Below are 21854 nucleotides of genomic sequence, written 5' to 3'. Positions count from 1 at the left end.
CAGTTACGCCATTGGCATCCTCACTTTTTTTTTTTTTTTGAGCAGGAAGCTAGCACAACTAAGCTCAGATTCCCAACAGTGAGAGAAAAGGGCAAATTCAATTTCACCAAAAATGAATGTAATAGCAAGTGACTCCCAATGTATACAATGATTTGTGCATAACTAATTTTACTGTCAGATGCCTAAAGAAGTATCCAATCAGAATAGCTATTCTTCTCAAACCAAAAAAAAAAAAGAAAGAAAGAAAAAGGTGAGGGATAGGCAGGAACAATTATAATGATGTTTCATAAACCTCTTTAAGGCTGAAAAATCACCACTTAGAATCTGTATGCGAGATATCCTGAAATGTGCAAAAACCTCACCGGCTGATACAATCATGGTTGTTTGAGCATTTTGTCAGTAAGGTAATTCGTTAAATAAAGTATATAGTCAACTAGGTATCAAAAGACTATATATACTCACGTTCCATAAGTAATTGAAATGATACTATTATGAAAAGTATTTGATTGTAACTGTATCTTTTGTAGTCCAGTCTGCATTCACGGTCCTATCCCTCTATTTCCATTCCGGGATAAAACTGGTCATTTAACTATACAAATAGGTTAGAAAAGACGTTAAAGTTACATTTTTAACTAAAAAAGAATCCCTACCAATAATTAAAGTGCAGAGAAATCTTTCTAACCATAATATTATAGACATAGTTGGCTTAATAAAGTCATTAGACAATCCCCAAATCTTATGTCATTAAAAACACACTTCTAACCTTGTTCCTTGGCAAAATTCTCCCAAAAGCTTTTACTATGGTTTTGGTTTCTTCAGTTTCCAGTGACCGCTCTTGGATAGAAGTGCCAATGAGCCATGGGAGGGGTAGAGAAAACCCTATTGGCCGGGGAAGTACACAGCTGAAAATCAGCATAGACAATATAGCCAATAATACTGTAATAATTATGTATAGTGTCAGGTAGGTACGAGACTAATCAGGGGGATCGCTTCATAAATTATGTGAATGTCTGGCCACTATGTTGTACACATGAAATTAATATAAAATAATATTGAATGTCAACTCTAATTGAAAAATAAAAATTAAAAAAATAAAATAAAAAATAAGAGACTGCCTAGGAAACTCAGACAGGAGGTAACGGGAGTGAGCGGAAATCACACTCCAAGTGAAGGCTCTTCAGTGACACCAAACTGAGTCTCTCTCCCTCAACAAACGAACCCTGACCACCTCCCAAAACAGAAAGCAGGCCACATCCCTAGAGATAAATGAACTAATGGCTACAAAGTGATATGAGAGGAAGGTTCTTGTGTAACTGGAGAGGCAGGCACCAAGGGGAATTCTGGGCCTTGGCATGGCTACTGGGCTCTAGGAATTACTGGGAATACTGAAGCCACCACGTGAACAAAGACATTTTTGCAGTAGAATTCTGTTGCATTTTACAAAGAAGTACTTTAAACTGGACACATTTTCAAAAAATTAGTAATGTTCTCCACAACTCATTGTCTCTGAATGAATTCAAAAATGGCTAAAAATAAGTCATTTGTACCACTGGTTTCAAAATGAGGGGTTCCGTTTCGAGTCCTCCCTTTATAAGGTTTGTTAAATCATGCCATTATTTTTGTGAAACATAACATAAATAAGTCTTCTCAATTTATACAGAGTTTAAGTAAGTATATCCCCATGCAGACAATTCTCAACTTACAAATGTTTGTGAGAGCTCCATCCCACCCTCATCACTGCTGGTGCCGAGTCTCCATGGGGGAAAGTAGGCAAGACGGCACATTGTTAAGAGGGTAGGCTCTGGGATCAGGCAGATCAAGACTGCTATCATGGTCTTGCTATTTACCAACTATGGGATTTCGGGAACGTTACTAGATCTTGCTGAGCCTTGATTTCTCCCTCCCTAAGATGTTTGCTGAGTTTAGAAGAGAATTCAAGTATGAAAAGTACACAGTATGTCTTACATACTCAGGTGTTGATTTTCAATCCTGTCTTCCTCCACGGTAGAACTCTTGAGAAACAGGGACCTCCCTGGAGAACAGACTTCTCCTGACTAGCCTTGTAGTGCTTTTGCTTATACTATTCTCTTTGCTCAGACTACCCATTGCCCTCAACTAAGTTGATACAAACCCTGTCATTGCAGGCCCATCCAGCGTCTTCACTCACACAGCCTTTCCTCGATGAACGATTGGAAGGGATCTTGCTCTGCTCTGAGCTCCTACACCATATTCCATAATGTTCTAGCTTTCACTTTATACTTTGTTTATAGCTTTTGTGTATGTGCCTATATTTTAATTTGTGATGTGAATGTTTGTATTTGTAACCCACAGTGCCAATAAATATTTCTGAATGGTCTTCCTGAAAATATTTAAGAAATGTTTTGAGCTTTTTCCCCCCTTATTTTGTACTACAGTATCTAAAATAATACAAATCCTCCCCATTAGAAATTTGTCTTATTTAACAAACATGCTTGTTTAGAAAGTGCATCTTATGAGTAGGTAAAAAGACTATTATAAATTCGCACAGCAGCATGCACTGACACTATCAATTTGCTTTTCCCTTAATCACTAGAGAAATTAAGCTATACTAAGAGAACTGGAATTCTGAAAATGTAGTAAAAATATAATTTTTGAACATGGACGTCTTTCAGGATAAGGAGGTTATCTTACCTCCCTTTTCCCCAAATGGTAGACTTAGGGTTGTGAGTATAGAATAACCTTAAGACAGCTGGGTACTTGTGGGCCCGAAGAAACTTTATTAGCAGGTGAAGAAGGCATCAGCAATGTTGATAGAAAGGTATTCCAAACAATTTCAACCCATTTCAAAATGTTGCCCAGCACCATGCTAGTACCCAGAGGGGTGATGATATTCCCTTCTGCCTCAGGACCACAAGGAGACCTGCTCTCGGGACCGATGGTCACTTTTATCGCTGGGTCCCATTATGGGTATATGGGTTCTATGGACTCGGCTAGGAACCCGAATTCTATTTATAATATCTTTTTCCTTGAAGGAATGTGTTAGCTTTATAAACTGAAAATTTATATTTACGAATCTTTCTAATAGATACTGATTTCCTTGAGGGCAAAGATCACAGTTGAAATTCTCCTAACCCTGAAACAACAGTTCTATGTACCCCATAGAGTTTCCATAAATATGTGATGGTGATAATGATTAATTTCCAGCAACTGAGAGTGACTAGTGAAGAATGAAATGAGATTCCGAGAAACAGTGTCATTCGAGTTATTTTTATTTAAGTACTTAGCTGAGATGTGAACAATGAGAGAGGGAAATTTGTGGTCTCAGCAGAGGGCAGCTTGTCTCTGCAACTGCACATTCATTCTTGAGCTGGTTACACCAGCTCATATGCTCCAGGCAGAGTAATAAAAGCTTAATTCCATATCCTTCCACCTGGCTAACCCTGGTTTTGTGAACACAAGTGAAGGAAGTTAACTTCAAGAATATCAATCTACTTCCTTTCATGAGCTATAAATGCACTCTAAAGTAAAAGATACATATAAGCATCTCTTGACCTAGTATACCTTTTAGCTTTAAGTGGAATTGACTTTATTTTCCTGTCAACTACAATTTTCACTAAAGACTCCTGACTTCTTTATGGCATAATAAAGTTTTGTATAGGATTACAATAAAAAGCTTTCATAATACCTATGACCCTAACATTCTGGATTAATTTTTAAATTGCATCTGAAAATCAGTACAAATGGCAATTTGATGTTTATGCCCTTGAAACCAGATTCATCCCCTTGCCTCTCTCATTTGGTTCATATCTTTTAGGGCAAGTTTCATTATGTAAAAGCTAAGTTCGAAGACAGCTTTGTAGGGGCTCAAGTAAAGTTTACATTTATTTCAGTTTGATGTATTTTCTTTTAGAGCAAATTAGTTATTATCTGTGCTCTCTTTGGGAAAAGGTAAATATTCTGGAACATATTCCTTTGCTATGTCCCTTATTAATATTTCTTTAACTACTTGGCTGAGTGAGAAGGAAAAGAGAGGAGATACATCAGAGCTTTCTTCCTTTCTTGATTCCTTTCTACTCCTTTCAATACTGACTATTGCCCTTCACTATCCTCAGCCCCATTTTTTTTCCACTTGCATACTGAGGATGAATGGGAGGCAGAATGGTATTTGATAGAAAGGTATTCCAAACAATTTCACACACACCAATAACATTAAACCTATGGTTTCCTTCTCTCCTTCTGAAATTTTGAAGTGGCCTTAACTGTGCAATGGGCGGGACTTATAGCAGATCCAGGGAAAGAGAAATGAGTTGCTTATCAACTTATGAAAAGCATCTGATGAAACTATATGCAACTAAATTCTTTTAATTATACAGGGAGATATAAGCCGACAAATACAATTGCTCTATTATTTGATTCAAATGTTCAGTTTCACCCTAGCCTACAGCATTTTATTACATGAGCAAGTAACATGAGTTCAAAATGTCATCCTCGAATGCCTGAGGTTTTTTTATTTAGTAAATATTTATTGATCACCCACTATGTTCCAGAGACTCAGATGACACTAAAAAATGATCAAGAACAAAAAGAGACATGGTCCCCGCTTTCATAGGGATTACGGGCTTCTGGATTGAGGTTACAGCAAATGGAACCCATTTAAAAGCACAGCACTGGTTATACCACAGCTATTATCATATAGTCTCAAAACATAAAAATATCGATGTCACTGTGTTGAAAGAAAAGTTTGCCTAGTAAGGCAACTGGCTGCAAATTGAGTGTATTCTATAAGAATATAGAAGAAGTTTTACACATGAAAGTTGATGACTCTAAAATGAAAAAAGAAATTCTAGATTCACTATTTACATTTAGAATTACAATGCCATTGTACACAGGCCCTATATTTGTCATTTTTCATTCAACAACTTCCAATCCCTGGTTAAGTAAACGTATATGCTGCCCATCTAAAAGGAACCAAATTTGTTGCTCTACCCACTCCTCTTTGCAAAGAAACTCCTGATTTTCCTGGACAAGTTATGTGTCCATTTCGAAGAAATGAATAATAACTGGCTTTAAACCAATTCTGCATGTCTGTGATCTCATATCTGTGACCATTCTAAATATAAGACCAAGACCCAGTTCAGCCCAATAAAACATAAAGGAAAGTCCTTGATGAAGCTCTTGGTAAATACTTTACACTTCTTTACATTATCTCAACATCTGTTGTATAAGGACCAATGCTGGGAGCCACAAAAATGGTTGTTGCAAGTCTTGAGGGGGAAAGGGCATTGCACTGACAAGTCTTGAGAGGGAAAGGCAATGCACTGATGATGGTAGAACAGAATCTGGGTCCTGGCAGACCTTGTCAAGCCACCACAGTGCCTGGGCTACATACCCACAGACTCCTCTTACTGTGAGATAATCAAACCATGTTATTGCTGAACCAACTACAGGCTCTATTATTTGCACTTAAACATATTTTAACTGATATGCCTGGTAAATTTTGTTTTTAGACTACAGACAAGACCTATTCAATATCGAGGTTTCCTCCTCAATGTTGAGACTTTAATAAATTTTTTTTTAATGAATGTTCCAAGCTTGAGACATCCCTTATCCTGAATGCCTACATTGATTAAATTAAGCCTAACACTGGAGAAATATGATGTGTAGGGTGAGGAGTGGAAGAGGTGATAGTGATGTATACAGGATATAGGGGAAGAAGACTAAAGTGAGAGAAACGAGATACAGCAGAAGTGATGGTACTTAAATATTAACTGCATTTCTGGAAATAAAAATGAGAATCTCTACAGTTTGACCAGATTAGGAAAAAAGAGTTGTGGTGTAAGACTGGAGACAAGGAGAAGAGAAGAAAGCAGAAGTATCTAGAAATAACTCTAAGTCACTTCTACAGTTTCAAAGAAGCTCTAGTTTGACAAAAATCTAAAGTCGTTAAATCCCCTCATAGAACACATCCTGGGAATGTGTGGATTCAATTACTGAGCAAGAGAGACCACCAGCAGCAAAGACGTTATTCTTAGAATTTCAATGCAAAGCAAATGTACAGATGTTGGCATAAATGCCAAACTGTCTGAAATGGAATTCAAGATAGAGAGCCAAGAAGATTAGAAGAGATAAAGAATTAAACACGCAGTAAAAGAGACCTTTACATGCATGGTATCAAGCTTGGATGGCCAACGCCTGTGACACTCAGATTCCAGTAATGGTGACATGCGCAGACCAAAAAAAAAAAAAAAAAAAGAGCAGAGGTACAGAAAGGTACAGAATCAAATACTATATTAAAATCACTATCTCTGTGGGCAGGCTGCAAAAATCATATCATTCTCATTGAAAAATAATTCATTAAACTGCACCCAGCAGGATATAAAGAACAACTCACAGAATATGAAGATATTGAGCAGCAGGGAGCAATAAACTTTATAAAAACTATTAAAGCATGCAACAAAGCAAGATAATACAGGGAGGAAACAATGGAAATGTCAGCCCAATTTATAAAATAACCATGTTAATACATAAGTGCAAACATTTCATGAAAAACACACATGCTTATCGCATTAAAATTCACACTCTGCGAAATCACCCTTGAGATGTCAAAGCTGACCTGATGCAGGGCAGTGAAATAAAAGCCAGCAGGTTGCCCCGTGGAAAGGCTGGTCCAGAAGAGCTTCACACCAGGTAACCTACTGAAATACCATAATTCTTTGCAGGTATCTAAGACACTGCTCTAGTTACAGACACAAAGGTTAACTGAAAACAGGGTCACACACATCCCACAACCAGTGATGTACAAAGACACTTACAGCTCTAAACTGGCGGGCGTGAGTAACCTTTCCTCTAACTCAGTTTCTCCCCATAATCCTGGGTGGTTCATTAAGTAATCCTACTTGGAGAACTGTGCCTGGGTAATTTATAACAGGATCACTTCAAAGCACAGAAGGTATCCATAAACCCTGTTGTCAAACTTTTTCTCCTCTGCTTCTCCCTGAGGATCTGAACTTTCCTCCCTTAAAAATTTCTCTGGGATTCCTTAGACCTATTATCCCTTTAAAGCCACTTCAGAGACACTCAAGCTTTCTGTTTAACATTTTAGCAAATATTTATTGACCAGATTTCCTCCTTCCACCTTCTCTGAGTGAGGAAGTGGGAGGTGGGGGGAGTGGTTGGGTATTGGAACAGGATAGAAAAGGAGAAAGGAAATCTTGTCTCCCAGTGCCTCATGGTGGGGCGAGGACTGGTGATACGATAGCCACAAACCAGAGAAGATGACTGGAATAAAAATAGAGCCCTGAAGATAAAGTATGCTTAAGAGAACTCTAGTCTACTTAGAATGATTCTGAAGTGCCCGAGATAAAACTAATGACTACTTAAAATGAAACCTCCTCAATTCTCAAAATTATTTCCTAGTTTTTAAAGGCATAACTGTGCTATCTGGAATTTTCCTCACGCCAACAAGACGTACAGCAACAGAAACAGAACCCGAGATAAGAAACCTACAAAAACCAGTATAGCCATTAACACTGGCCAACCCGATGGGCTCAGAGTATAGGCAAAAACCATGTTCCCTAATTCAACATATATCCACCCAATAAGCTTGTGATAAAGTAACTATTCCCATTAACAATCAAAATCCCCCAATCCCCATCTTTGCCTCTCCCTCCTTCCTCTTTCTCTCTCTCTCTCTCTCTCTCTATCTCTCTCTCTCTCTCTCTCTCTCTCTCTATTCCCATTAACAATCAAAATCCCCCAATCCCCATCTTTGCCTCTCCCTCCTTCCTCTTTCTTTCTCTCTTTCTCTCTCTCTCTCTCTCTCTCTCTCTCTCTCTCTCTCTCTCTCTTTCTCATTCTCTCTCTGTCTCCCCCCCGCCCCTTAGTTTACAGGGACACTAGCCCAAAGCACAAATGGCCTACTTATGTTTGTTTTAAAGTTATTCCATAAAATCATGTTCAGGACCTTAAGCCTTCTATTTCTGTACTTCTTAGATTATAGAACAAAAATAAATCATTTTAGTTAAATTTTGTTTTAAGATTCCTGCTGGGCTGAGACTTTAGGTTTTAGGCTGGAATGAATTTTTATGGCCAAGTTATAAACACCTGATACTCAGCAGGTGTCACTAAAAGTATTTTTGAGATTACATGTTGCTTCCTTAATTTCAAAAGTTGACCTATTTGAAGATAATTTGTTTTTAAAACTGTCAAATTATACAAGCGACTACATTTCCTTTTACTAGCTTACAAAAATTAATTGGAAGTAACACATGCTTACGATTTATAGGTCAAGAAAAATTTTTCCTGTTCATGTAGAGTTTGGCATGGGAAAACTATGTACCCTCAGCTGAAATTGAGATCAAAACAACCAAGAAAGAAAAATCTTGGAAGATTTGTGCATTTGTTTGTTTATTTTAAGATGAGAGATGACAGTGGTGTTGTTCTCTCACTGCAAGTAGCAAGCATTTTTACTTAAGATCACAAAAACAAAACAATCTCCTCTCTCCTGTAATTATTTCTAGATTCCTTTCACAAGCCCCTTGAGCTAACAGTTTCAACATTATTCAGATAAATGATGTAAGGAATCATATCAAACAAAACTGCATCTTTAGAGCTAATCTATTATTAGCTTGCCAAAGCAGAATCTTACAGAACTGATCCAGTAAGGTTTGAGTTTTAGCATTCAAAATTTAGGGAACCTTAAGAAAACTTTCTGTTCCTTTCACCAAAACAATATATTAAGGTATGTTCATATTTTATCTTTTAACCTGTAAGTAACATTCAAGCAGTAGTGTACAGCCTTAATAATTGGTAAATTAATAAAATATCAAATGTTTAACTTCACAAAATGAAAGCAAAAAACTATTGCTACCCAACAGGAAAGAAGCTAAACAAATCTTACACATAAACAACAAAACACTGTTCTAATATATTCTTTATATTGTGTGACTAGCTACAAATAGAGTAACTATATGCTTCCTCATTTGGAAAATGGAGACAACAGGTTGTACCAAAACAATAAAAAAAAATAATAATAGTATTAACTAAAAAAACAATATAACTAAAATTGCCAAAAAAAACTCCCCCCAAAAAACTGTCCAGCCATGAGGTGGAAAGACAATAGTTAAGCATTCTGTCCCTGGATCACAAAGGTATTATGACTTCAAATTTTTTGCATCCTGATATCCTAGACCACCATCTTATATCCTTACTTAATTTGGATATTCCAAGATATTATACCCATATTTTATCATTTTATCTGTCATATGTCAACTTTAAATTCTTTAAATTATATCCACACACACTAGATTTTCTTAAAACATAGATTCAGGGATCGATCTATAAAAAGAATAGAAATGTTCATTTCATAGGAATTCTATCTATTAGAAAATTCTAAACACAAACACCACTCGATATTTTTCTCCAAATTAGAAATGCTCCTGCTGATTATTTATTTATGTCGTTTGACAGGACTAAAATCAGCCTGTCTCCAAATTTTGCAACCATCCATACTTTTTCTAATAAGAACTAATTTTACAAGGTCCTTTCTGGCCAAGAAACTTTCAACCACAGTAAACTATTCAGACACAATACAAGATGATTAGACCAGAGTATATAGACTATGTAGCATAAACTGCCAGTTAAACATTATAGCATGCTTCATTTTAATCATGTAGCTTTCATCTTTTTGAACACCCTTTTAGCATCTCTTGAAAAAAAGAGGCTTTGAAAAAGCTGAGCTACTGCTAAACACTATAAGCTGATGCTGCTATACTGTGCTTTGCCTCACTGCCTCCCCACCCTCATGAAAATAAAAAAAAGTCACCCTCAACAGTTTAAAGTCTAATAATTGTGGTCTTAAATGAGACAGCACACTATCTTCAGTTGAAAGGTCAATTTGAATCAGGGCTGAAATGTACTCACGTACCATATTCAGATTAATCACTATTACGATTATGTATTAGTATAAGAATAATAAATAAATGGTAGACTAGCAGAAAACTTTATGGCATGCATTATCACATGTTTAATTACAGGGTTAATTTATGTTAGGCCAAATACAATACAAATAAAACAAAATTCTGCATTACTGATGCCATAAAATCCCAGTACGCAAAATAATTTTGGTGATTTCCTTGAAGATTCCTGCAATAAAATAGTTTATATTATGTTTTAACAGAAATGAGAAAAGATGTATGAGCTTCAGAGTATGTAATTTCTCAGAAAGTCTGTTAATTTCTAAGTTTTGCCTTTTTGCTGAGCATATTGTTTGAGAAGAAATTTTGTTTCAACATAGGTGTCTTCTTCTGTGATGTATGGTGAGTAGAGGCCTTTTAATTTCCTAACGTGATTAGAAAACAAATTTGAATTTGAAAAAACCTTTTAAAGTAAGATTAATTTTATTTTGCTTAAGATACATAAAACAGTATGTCCTCAAGCCATAAACTATGAAAACACAGAATAGTATTTAAGGTTATAACATAAGACACAGTCATCTTACTACACAGATTGAAAAAAAAAAAAAAAGACATTCAGAAAAGTTAAGAAATTTGCCAAAAATCAAACAGCTAGCTAGCAACTAGGTCTTCTGACTTTCAAGCCAATGTGTCTTCCACTTCTTTCTTGGGTGAAAAAAAGAAAAAAAAAATTGGGAAAAGAACATGCCATATTTGAGTATAATTTATGATAGACAATATACCAAAATATGGCTAAAAGAGTTGGTAACATCATATACAAAGACAATGCAGATCTTTTTCCATGGATTGGGGATCACTGGGATCTTGGCAAAGACTTAAAAAGAACTCTCCACCATCCTTCTAAACCAGACATATTTAATTCTTTATACAAAAATTAGGTTCATCACAATTCTTAGAAAGAAAGCAAGGAGAAGATAGATTTTAGACAAAAGATAGTTTTTATAATAACTATTCAGATTAGATATTTACACTTAAGAAGTAGATACACATAGCATGTGCAATTCAAGTTTTATCCTGAAGCAATGCCAAAAGTTATCAAGTTTGCTCTTTACAGGGCTTCTTTCTTCAACATTGTACTGAAGGTTCTAACCATTGCAATAAGGCAAGAAAAAGATAGTAAAGCCATTGAGATTAGAAAGAAATAATTAAAATTGTCTTTATTCATAGATGACATAATCCTATATGTTAAATATTCTAAGAAATCTATAAAATAATTGTAGAAATAATACACAGGTTAAGCGAGGTTTTAAGATAAAGGATCAACATATTAAAATCAATTATATTCTGATGTATTAGCAAATATTTAAAAATTAAATTAGGTAAACAATTCCATTCACAGCAGTCATAAAAAGAATAAGCTGGTTAGGAATAACTTTAATAAAAAAGTATAATACCTATAGTGCACTGAAAACTAAAAAAAAATATTGCTTAGAGACATTAAAGAAGATTTAAATGAATGGAGTGATATGCTATGTTCATGGGCTGGGAAGACTCAATATAGTTATGATAGCAGTTCAGCTCAAATTGATCTCAGTGAAATTTCTATCAAAATTGCAGTAGGCTTTTTCATAGAAACTAAAAAGTTGATACTAAAATTTATATAAAAATAAAAATGAGCTAGAAAAGCAAAAGCAATTTTAAAAGAGAAGAACCAAGTTGTAGGATTAAAACCTCTTGATTTCAAAACTTTAAAACTACAGAAATCAAGACTGTGGTATTAGCCTAAGGATAGACAAACACGAAGGGAACAGGAGAGAGTCCACAAAGAAACCCTTACGTACATGGTCAATTTATTTTCAACAAAGGTATCAAGACAATTCCAGAGGGAAAAGGTAGTCTTTTCATGAGCAAATGTTTTTGGAACAACTGAATATATATATATATATATATATATATATATATATATATATATGTATATATATATATACATATATATATATATATATATATACATATACACATACATATACATATACATATATATATATATATACACCTAAATAAGTAAACAAACAAACTTAGACACATCTCATTCTATGTACAAAAATTAATTCAAAATAAGTCACAGACCTAATTTTTAGAGCAAAACTACAAAATTCTAGAAGAAAGCATAAGAGAAAATCTTTTTGACTTTAGGTTAAGCAAAAATTTCACACCTATGACACTCAAAGTATGATCCATTAAAAATATGATAAATTAGCACCATTAAGAAAATGAAAAGACAAGAAGGCATAGACTAGGAGAAAGTATTTGCAAATCAGATATTCAATAAAGAACTTGTATGCAGAATATATAACCTTTTATAACTCAATAAAAAGAAGAGAAACAACCTAATAAAAAATGGGTGAAACATCTGAATAGAATTTCACCAAAGAAGATATAAAAATGGGTAATAAGTACATGAAAAGGTACTCAGCATCATCGGTCATCAAAGAACAGTAGTAGGCAGAATTCCAAGATGACTCTCGAAATTCCTGCTGCTGGTGCTTGTGTGCTGGTTATACCCCGCCTCTGAGTATGGATAATACTTGGGAATCTAACGAGATTTCGCTCCCATGATTATGTTGAATAATATGGTAAAAGTGAAGAGGTTTTGCAGATATAACGAAGGTCTCTAATTAGTTGATTCTGAGTTAACCCTAAGGATGATTATCCTGGGTGGGCTTGACCTTATCGGGTGAGCCCTTTAAAAGTGTCCAGGTCTTCCCTGAAAGAGATCTTCAGAATGAGAGGGACTCTTCCACTGGCCTTGAAAATGCAAATAACTATGTTGTCAACTGCCTCGGGAGAGGGCCACATTGCAAAGACCCCTCTAGGGTGTTCCCTAGAAGCTATGAGCAATCCCCAGATGATAGCCAGCAAGAAAATGGAGACTTTAGTCCTACAATCTCCAGAAATTGAATCCTTCCAGCAACCAGTTAGCTTAGAAGAGGATCTGAAGCCTCAAATGAGATCACAGTCCTATCCAACTCTGATTTCATCCAGTGAGACCCTCAACAGTGAACCCAGTTAACCCGCATTCAAACTCCTTACCCTCAGACTCTCTGTACATAAAATATGAATATTGTTTTAAGTTGCTAAATGTGTGATAAAATGTTACACGGCAACAGAAAAATACAGCAGGTTCCTGAATAACGTCATTTCATTATATGGTTGATGAGATGCCATAAGGAATGTAATTCTTGTTTATATCCATTAGCCTATGGTAAAACTGTTTTTGTTATACAGTGTTCACAGCAGTTCCAAAAATCTATCAATGTTAAGTGAGGATTTACTATACAGAAATACCAAGAGATATCAAATGTACAATTAAAAAAATGAAAATGACTCTATTAATAACAACAACAACAAAACTGGAATGCGTTGCTGATGAGAATGTAAAATGGTCCATTTCAATGACTCCGTAAAAACAATTTTTTCATATCTTTAAAAATTAAACATGCATTTACCTTTCAACTCAGAAATTCTACTACTATATATCTAGTCACAAGATGTAAGAACATATTTCCACACACGGATTTGTACATAGCAGCATTATTCAAAATATTCCAAAATCAGAAACAAACCAAATGTCTATCAACTGGGGAATAAATGACATATGGTATATCTATGCAATAAACTACTATTGACCAATAAGAAAAAAAACCTAACTACAGACACATATAACTTGAAACAGACTCAAGGACATTATTGTACTAAGTGAAAGAAGCCAGGCGCAAAAGGCTACATTTTTATGATTACACTTACATAAAATCCCTAGAAAAGGTAGAACAAAGTAGATTGTTTGCTTGAGATTGGGGGTGAGAGCAGGGACTAACTGTAAGTATGCATGAGGGAACTTTTTATGATGATGGAAATTTTTCGAAACTGAATTATAAAGGAGATGAAACCGAAATTTACTAAAAATCTTCCAACTATACACTTACACTGGGTCGATGGCATGATACATAAAATATACATCAGTAAAGTTCTTAAAAATGAAAAAAGCCTTTTTCATAAGAAAACATCATAATTAATGGGAGTAAAACAGTGGGATATTTGTTCTATAATAACTGAACCTGCCATACCTACTTTCCAAATATTTCCAAATATTCAGATGTGAGACATTAACTCAGACAATCCAACTTCTTAATCCTTCATATTCAACATTAAGAATTTATCTTAAAACTACCTTCAAAATTTTCCAGGGGAGAATTTTGACATGTGTCCTATCTAAAAGAAGAAGGTAATAGCAACAGTCGAATTAGACAATGCCACCTTCAAAACTCTTTTACCTATAACTTCTTCGATTTTCAACTGCTGCAATAAAATGGACTTAGAATCATGCCAGTGTTTGTAAGTTGGTATTAATTAGAAGTGATGCATATATAGAGGTTTATGTCACATCTAGAATAGTATGGGTTTCTGGAATCCTGACAAATTTTCTTCCTTTTAGGCAAATAAAAATTCTTTGACCTTCCAACAAAAGGAAACAACCGAATCGAAACTGTTGCCAAGAAACTGACCCAAAACGTTACTCAAAGAACAAATCCAAAGAGAAAATAAAAGCAATAAATTACAATGGCAGCTCTTGGGGATATTTTCTATTAAAGTCACTTTTAATGAGTATGTTAATATCTATTTTCCAATCAACCTCTTAACTATTTGGGGGCTTTACTTACTAACAAAATAAAACCGAATCCATCCAAATGAGCACACTCTCTCAAGGATTATTCTATGTTAAATGCAGTGGACTCCCAGGAAAAAAGTTTGGGTTTGAGTCTTGGCTCTGTCATTTAAACTTCTTGGGACAGGGCACAATACTTAGTCACATTTTTTATATTTGTAAAATAAAATTAATAATAATAATGCCTGACCTACTTTATAAACTTTACATGAGGATTGAATAAAATATTACAGGTATTTTATAAATGCAAGCAGTCTACAAAAATCAGCTATCTAGAAAGAGTAAAAGAAAAGGTAAACATCCATTTGCTAGTTCAGGGCAAGCACACAATTTCCTTCATCAAAGCCTAGTAGTCACCTGAATCCATGTTTATTTTAAGGAGCTCCAACTTCTTCTTATCTATCATTTCATATATCTTCATCATATCCCTTATGTGAAAACTACTGTTCCTACTTCAATAGTGAAACTAGTTGAAAAGAAAAGTTGTATGACCAGTCTCAGTGTCATGGAATGCACGCCAGTGCTCCATTCTGTCTCTAAGCAAGACTGGGAACTATGTGCATACTGAGGCCAGAGGTGACAGTACAAATTTGCATTTTGCTATTTTCTGCACTATCTGCTTAGTAATTGCAGGAGATATCATTCTTCTTCTTTCCTTTGTTATCTTTACAGAGAAAGTGTCCAAATGGTAGAGAAAGCAATGAAATGCCAATAAATATATTACCATAAAATTGGATGTTATTTCCAAGGAAAGTTGTTGGGGTTTTTGGTTTTTTTTTTTTTTTTCCTGAGAAAGGAGCTGCATAGTTCAGTAGGCAGTCAGACCAAACCTATGTTTGCTTGGCACCTGGGTCCTAGTGAAACAATTCAACTGACTTGTAAACAGGCACAATGCCATCCAGCCATATGGGTGCACATAGATGCTGCCAAGTGACCATGTAGGAGAATCAGAAGTGTTTGTTGAGGGCAGCAGTCCTAGAGTGGGACATCCAAACAGCTGTCTACCCTGAGATTCATACGCCTGTGGTTAAGGGGACGTGACATGGTTAATCTAGGTTGGATTAATTTTAAACATAAAAATCAGTTTCCTTGGCCCGATATGGTCAGTTGGGGACATGGGTGAATCATCTAACATATTCACCTTTCCCTTTCTGCCTTTCTTCCCCTAAAAATCATGATGTATTTCTATTTAATGGCTTTCCAAGGTGTCTAACTACATTCCATGATACTGATCAAATATTTGAAAAGAAAAATAGTCTTCATAAATCCCAGTAACCTACATTCTTAATCTGAATTTTTGAGAAATATGGCCATATTTATCTTTGTAAAGATAAGTATCATTAAAGTGAAATGCTGGTAAAATTTTAGTCGAGAGGTCAAGCCAAGCAGCTGAACCACACTAAGAAATTTACTGGAAGAAATAAATAAAAATCACTCTGGGGAGTTTATAACTATAATAATTTTATGGGAGTTTAAAGTTTGGAGCAACTGGAAGCTTTAATTACTTAAAACTGGGGAGACGGGTTGCTCCTTAAAACTTTTATGCAGAACCATCAAAAATTCCATTTATATACTCATTGTATAAAACATAGGCTAAAATGTTTTTGGAAACAAAAGCTGCAGAGGAAATTAGAGAAATGGGAGGTATTTTTGTTGTTGTTGTTGTTCCCCAAGTCTCTAGAAGGATCATTAGGAAGAATATTTCTTTGGGGGGTAGTATTACTATAGAGCAGAGAACTAGACATAAATATACTTCAAAGCTGGAGAACTGTGTATGTTGTGTGCACACATACGCACAAACAAACACATGCATGTATAGGTTAAGACAGTTTTTTTCCAGAGACTCCAAAATGAATGAGATTAAGAACACTGAAAAGTGCCTTTGAAGAGTCAAAAGAGATATCACAAAGCCCAGGTACTTTATTCACCGAGGAACCCTTTTGTCCTCTGTTCTGATCATGCTAAGTTTATATATAATTCCAACAAACCTAGGTGTCTGACCTAAAAGCCTATCTGAAGCAGCAAATTAAGAGAGAGATCCAGAAATACTAATAGCAGAGAGGAGTTATAGCTGACCTTAAGGAAGGAGTAGAAAAAAAGCGGGGGTTGGGGGTGACAAATAGCAGGGAAAAAATCCTCAAAATGCACTACAATTTGCTATACAAAATCCTCAAAATGCACTACAATTTGCTATACAGTCAAAATAGTTCTCATAGTCCAATGGTCCCTGAGGACATCACACTATGTTATTTTCATGGTAATGAAATGCATACATAATGATGCTCCTAAGTCATAAAGAAAAGGCGCAATTATCTTTCACGCATACACAAATCTTTCCAAAATGATTTAAATTAAAAAGAAAAGTTTGATGGTTAAAGAAAGAATAGGCCCTCTTTTATCCAAAATAATTTCTTTAAGTTTCAGATAGCTGAAGTTCTTTTGTACAGGTACTATGATCATATGTATAAATTATGAGCAACTTTAGAGTCTTAAAAATGTCTAGATGCTGATGAGATCTTACCCTGATAAGATGATTTCTGATTTAGAAGCTTGAATTTCAAGAGTTATGATGCAGCATATAAAATGTTATTATAAATTGCAACTCACTGCTACTCTTAGTACTACACCAGTTTGAGGAATGTTTTATCTCCTATGCACTAAATCATCTAAACGTAAATAGCTTAAATTTTGGCAACTTTCGTTTGCCTCTCCTCCACCTCAAGCTTTAAAATGTATGCCTTCATTAGAATGCTTTCTTCCTTCATGCCAGCAAAGAATTAATTATTCTTCATAAATAAGTAAAATATCTCTTTACGGCTAGGTCATTGCTCAATAGAAATTATGAATTGCAAGTCTCTCTTTGTCTTCATGAACAAATAAATCCAGGAAAAAAACACAGATTTTATGAATAACTTTTTCCATAAAATTCTATTCCCTGACCCTCCAAACTGCATATTAAGTGCTTATTTATTTGTCTGCTTCTGAGAAGGCATGTAGAATGTGAGACGTCTAATAAGTATAAAAGTACATCTATAAAGACAGAAAGGTGGTTTTTAGTCTTACTTTATACTTTTATGTATTTAGCATACAGTGAATAGAATTATCCTTGTAAGTAATTATTTCACAAATTGAAAGAATTATGAACCTAAACAGTGTACTAACCTATAATTAGATAATTAAAATAGCCACCACTCAGTGCATATTATGTGTCTCTCACCACGCCTGCCGCTTGACATTATCTCACGTAATCCTCACAACAGCTCTCTAAGAGTGACTCACCCAGGGTCACACAGGAAGTACACGAAAATGAATCTGGAGATCCTTCATTCGGAAAAAACAAATGTTTTTAATAATCAACAAATTTAAAGGGATGGGAGTGAAGTTAGGATATCCATGCAGTGTTTATTTATTCAATTAAACAGTAAATTGCCTAATATGAGCTAAAGTGTTTACAAGGAATGATAAAGGATTGCTTGCTATCATGTAACAGTAATACGTACTAATAATGTAAAGCTTACTGTGTTCCAGGCACCTGTTTAAGCGTACACGCATGCGCACATGCGCACACGCACACACGCGCACACGCACATTAATCTTTAAAACGAGCTTAAAAAAAAATTGCTAATATTATTCCCTGTTTAGACTCATTCATTGGCTACTTCCTACAACCCAAGCCCAACTGGTTCCCTTTATAAAAAAATTCTGTACCTGGAAGATAACAAGTTAGTTCCCATTGAGAAGTTTTGTGTTTGTCGCTTCCTCTGGACTGCTTTGTCTCCAGACTTGCTCTGGCTGGCTCCTTCTGGAACTATAGGTCTCAATCTAAATGTAAGTGGTCCTGCCTTAGCCACCTAATCAAAAAGTAGCAAACCTGCCCCCACCAGGTTACCTGTCACAGCATTCTGCTTCATTTCTTCATAATACTTATCATCATCCTTTCGTGTTGTTAGCGCATTTGCTCATTTATTGTCTGCTCCCTCCATCACATTCCAGAATAAAAGCTTAATGAACAGGGCTTGTCACACAGCACATGCTCAAGCAGTATCTGTGGAATGTGTCCAATCCTTAAGGCAAATAGCAAAACATTATACATGAGCTGTCAGTTTAGGGAGTTTTGAAAGCACCATTTGCCTGAGAGGTAAGGAATGTTCTAATAATACAATAAAACTAATGCCAAGAAGATAGTGAAAAAAATCCTTACGTGTTTGGGAATTAACATATTACTAAAAATCCTTAGAATTAAAAATAAACATCAGAACAGGTTTTTCAAAAGATTTTGAGTGGGAAATATCAAGAACACTCCATGTAAAAATTTGAAGGACAGAACTAAAGCAGTACTTAAAGGGAAATGTATACTTTCAAATATAAATTTTGGGAAGCTCAAAAGTTAAAAATAAAGGAGTAAATTTTCATCTGAAAAATCTAGGAAAAGCACAATTAAGAAAACTCAAAGGAACAAAGAAGAAAATAAAGATACCTTTATCTTAGCATAAATAGATGAAATAGAGAAAAAATAATATGGAAGATTAAGAATGAAATTATATTTTTAAAGAATAAGATGGACAAATAATATGAATATGTAGTGCTGTATATATAATCTAAGAAAATGTTAAACAAATAGAAAAAATACACATGTCATCCAAGAAAAAAGAATGAAAAACTGTAGTCATAAAAGCAGCTTTAAAAATGAGAATGGTGCCCAGATTCCCCCAGATCCCTGCTGAGTTAATTTCAACCCACAGTTTTTCCAGCATGACGTGCAGCTCAGCATCATCATTAAAAATCAGGGTATTTTGTTCCATTCAACTTTTAAAATAAACTTTTTATTTCCATTAAATTATTAAAATAATATCCACCATGATTTTCCTCTAGGGACAAAAGAATTGTGGAACAATTCTGAAAACACAAAATAACCAAGAACAAATTAGAAATGTATTATCCCTGAGATGGTTTTACCAAGTGGCTGGAGACACAAAGCCAAAATCACTGGCAGAAAAAAAAACGGATTACTAGTGAACTCATAATTATACCAACAAAACCCTGGGTGGCATCATTTTGAAATGCACTGATTATTTTGCCTTTATTTCTCACTACTCCTGTTCGTTCACACTTCATTCCAGCTAAACTTGGTCACTTAATGATTCCGTAACTCACCCAGTGTTCTGATGCTTCCATTTCTTTTACTCACCTGGCTCCTCCTGATTGTGTTACTACTGTCTCATCTCTACTTGTTCCACTTTTACCCTGTCCATGTAGAAACTTGCCCTTGCTTCCTCATTAGAAAAGATGTCTCTCTTTTCATGATTTTTTCTAGACTGCTCTTGTCACTATTTGGCATTTCCAGTACTGTGATGTATTTCACCTTGTATGATTGTCTTCTGAATATACTCTTTAGCTTTCCTGTGCCATAACCTAGAGGGCTGGAGTACTTCATGTGTATCTTTGTTTTCTCCCAGCATCTAACCTAGCAGCCAGGAGCTTAAGTAACATAACCTCTGAGCCTCAGTTTCTTCATATATAATGTGAGGGGCTAAAAACAGTTCCTACCTCTAGAGCTATTTTTAAGAAGTAAATGATATTGTGTACACTCAACTCTTACCACAGTGTCTAGGACATAGTAAGCACTCGAAATGATGATATTTATACAATAAATGAAAAATAAAATAATATCCTAGCTGTGAATGAGGAAAGGTACAGAAGGCTTTCAAATATTTTGATAAATAAGTATGCAAAACTTAGCCGTTTACAAGCTATATTCATATTAACATTTTGCCGAATTGCAATGGCCCTAAAGCACTATCAATTTTTAAATATGTCATCAATTACTATCAGCTCTCCTGGAAAAAAAAAAAAAAACTATCATACTAAATATACGCCTCAATTGCAAGACACGTTTTCAATTTCAGAGATATTTCAAATTGTGGAAATGTAGCAATTTTCATGCCAAGTTCCTCTCCTGTTTTGTCACTCTGATCAGTCCTTTGCACACATATCACTGTTATTCTGGATAATCAGCAATGTCCACTGCCATCTTGACATACACATCTGCTACCTGCATTTCTCCACAAACTCAGTCTCTCTGGAAAGCTCTGGACCTTGCTGTCTGTCCTTGCCACTGTACTGAAAATAAACACTCTACGGTAGCACAATAGAACATGCTTCTCAGTATTCATTGGGCATTTTTCCTCTTCATTTTCTTCCACAGTTCTGTGGATTTTGAAAGTTTTGACCACTCCTCTCTCAATTATGCTATTACTATATTGTTACTTCTATTAGCAGCTTAAAATTTTCATATAGTTTTATAAATTGCAAGCTGTTTTCACAATAATAATCTATTCGATTTTTAACACCAAAAAAAAAACCAAACAAACAAACAGAAAAAAAACACCTCATGAGGTAAAAACAGGCATATAAAAGCCCAGAAAAAATTTCCTGACTTGCCAAGACTTATAGATCTAAGGTATAAAAACACTGAGGTATCCTGAGTCCACCCACATACAGCATCTTTTGTTTTTAAGTTCAGTTCCATTTCATTCTACCTTCGTTTCTCTCCTCTGTTCTCTTCTGCACTGACAGTTTCCCTCACTGACTTCTACTTTCTTCCTAAGGCTTAATTGCTAATGCTCAGAACATTCTGTCCCTCTGTTTTTCCCCTTGTAGCCATTATAGCTTCAGGCTTGAACTATAACCGCTATGTAAAAAGGCGCTGATCACTACCCAGCATGGCAGTTCCTCATTTCCCACTCTGTCAGGAGATTTCCATTCATACGTCCTGTCATCACATTAAATAAATGAAATGCACTCATTGGTCGAAAAAAATTCTAAAAAAGCAGAGCAAAGACCATCTTATTTTCTAGCCACAGTAAAAAATAGAAATAGAAGGTATCATCCTTTTCTTGAATATCCTGAATATCTAAGGAAACTCTTTTCTCCCTTCTTGATCAAGCACTTTACTGGACACCAATATAACTACACTTATGAAGTGAGAGTCCATAATAAAAAATAACTTTAACCTTTCTAGCTGATATAGTGTCTACTCCTTACCTAGCCCCCACCCATATACCAGTATATGGCCAAAGGTGGCAGACAAAACATTTAACCACAGATGCTGACTGCACTCAGTGGGTATGGCCATCCAGAGAATACCAGGTAAATACCATCCCTGTCCACGCCGACATAACTAACTCAGTACAACCCCAAAGACTTTGAACTTGAGAACTAAACAAACAATAGTG

General features: G+C 35.2%; 1 protein-coding gene across 11 annotated transcripts in view; it reads right to left on the bottom strand.

The window, feature by feature from the left end:
* The window catches only part of NPAS3 (neuronal PAS domain protein 3), an 839700-nt gene that overhangs the window by 452896 nt on the left and 364950 nt on the right, over positions 1-21854 (bottom strand). The window contains exon 2 of one of the 11 annotated variants that reach the window (XM_023523218.1): positions 18509-18683. The exons of the other annotated variants lie outside the window; for them this stretch is intronic. Within the exon in view, the coding sequence (XP_023378986.1) occupies positions 18509-18530 (22 nt within the window). The 5' untranslated portion in view covers positions 18531-18683. The remainder of the gene's footprint in view (positions 1-18508; positions 18684-21854) is intronic. 11 annotated transcript variants of the gene reach the window in all.

The sequence above is a fragment of the Pteropus vampyrus genome, unplaced genomic scaffold, assembly GCF_000151845.1.
Source record: "Pteropus vampyrus isolate Shadow unplaced genomic scaffold, Pvam_2.0 Scaffold384, whole genome shotgun sequence".
NCBI classification, from domain to species: domain Eukaryota; kingdom Metazoa; phylum Chordata; class Mammalia; order Chiroptera; family Pteropodidae; genus Pteropus; species Pteropus vampyrus.
This window is presented reverse-complemented; position numbering and strand designations above follow the sequence as displayed.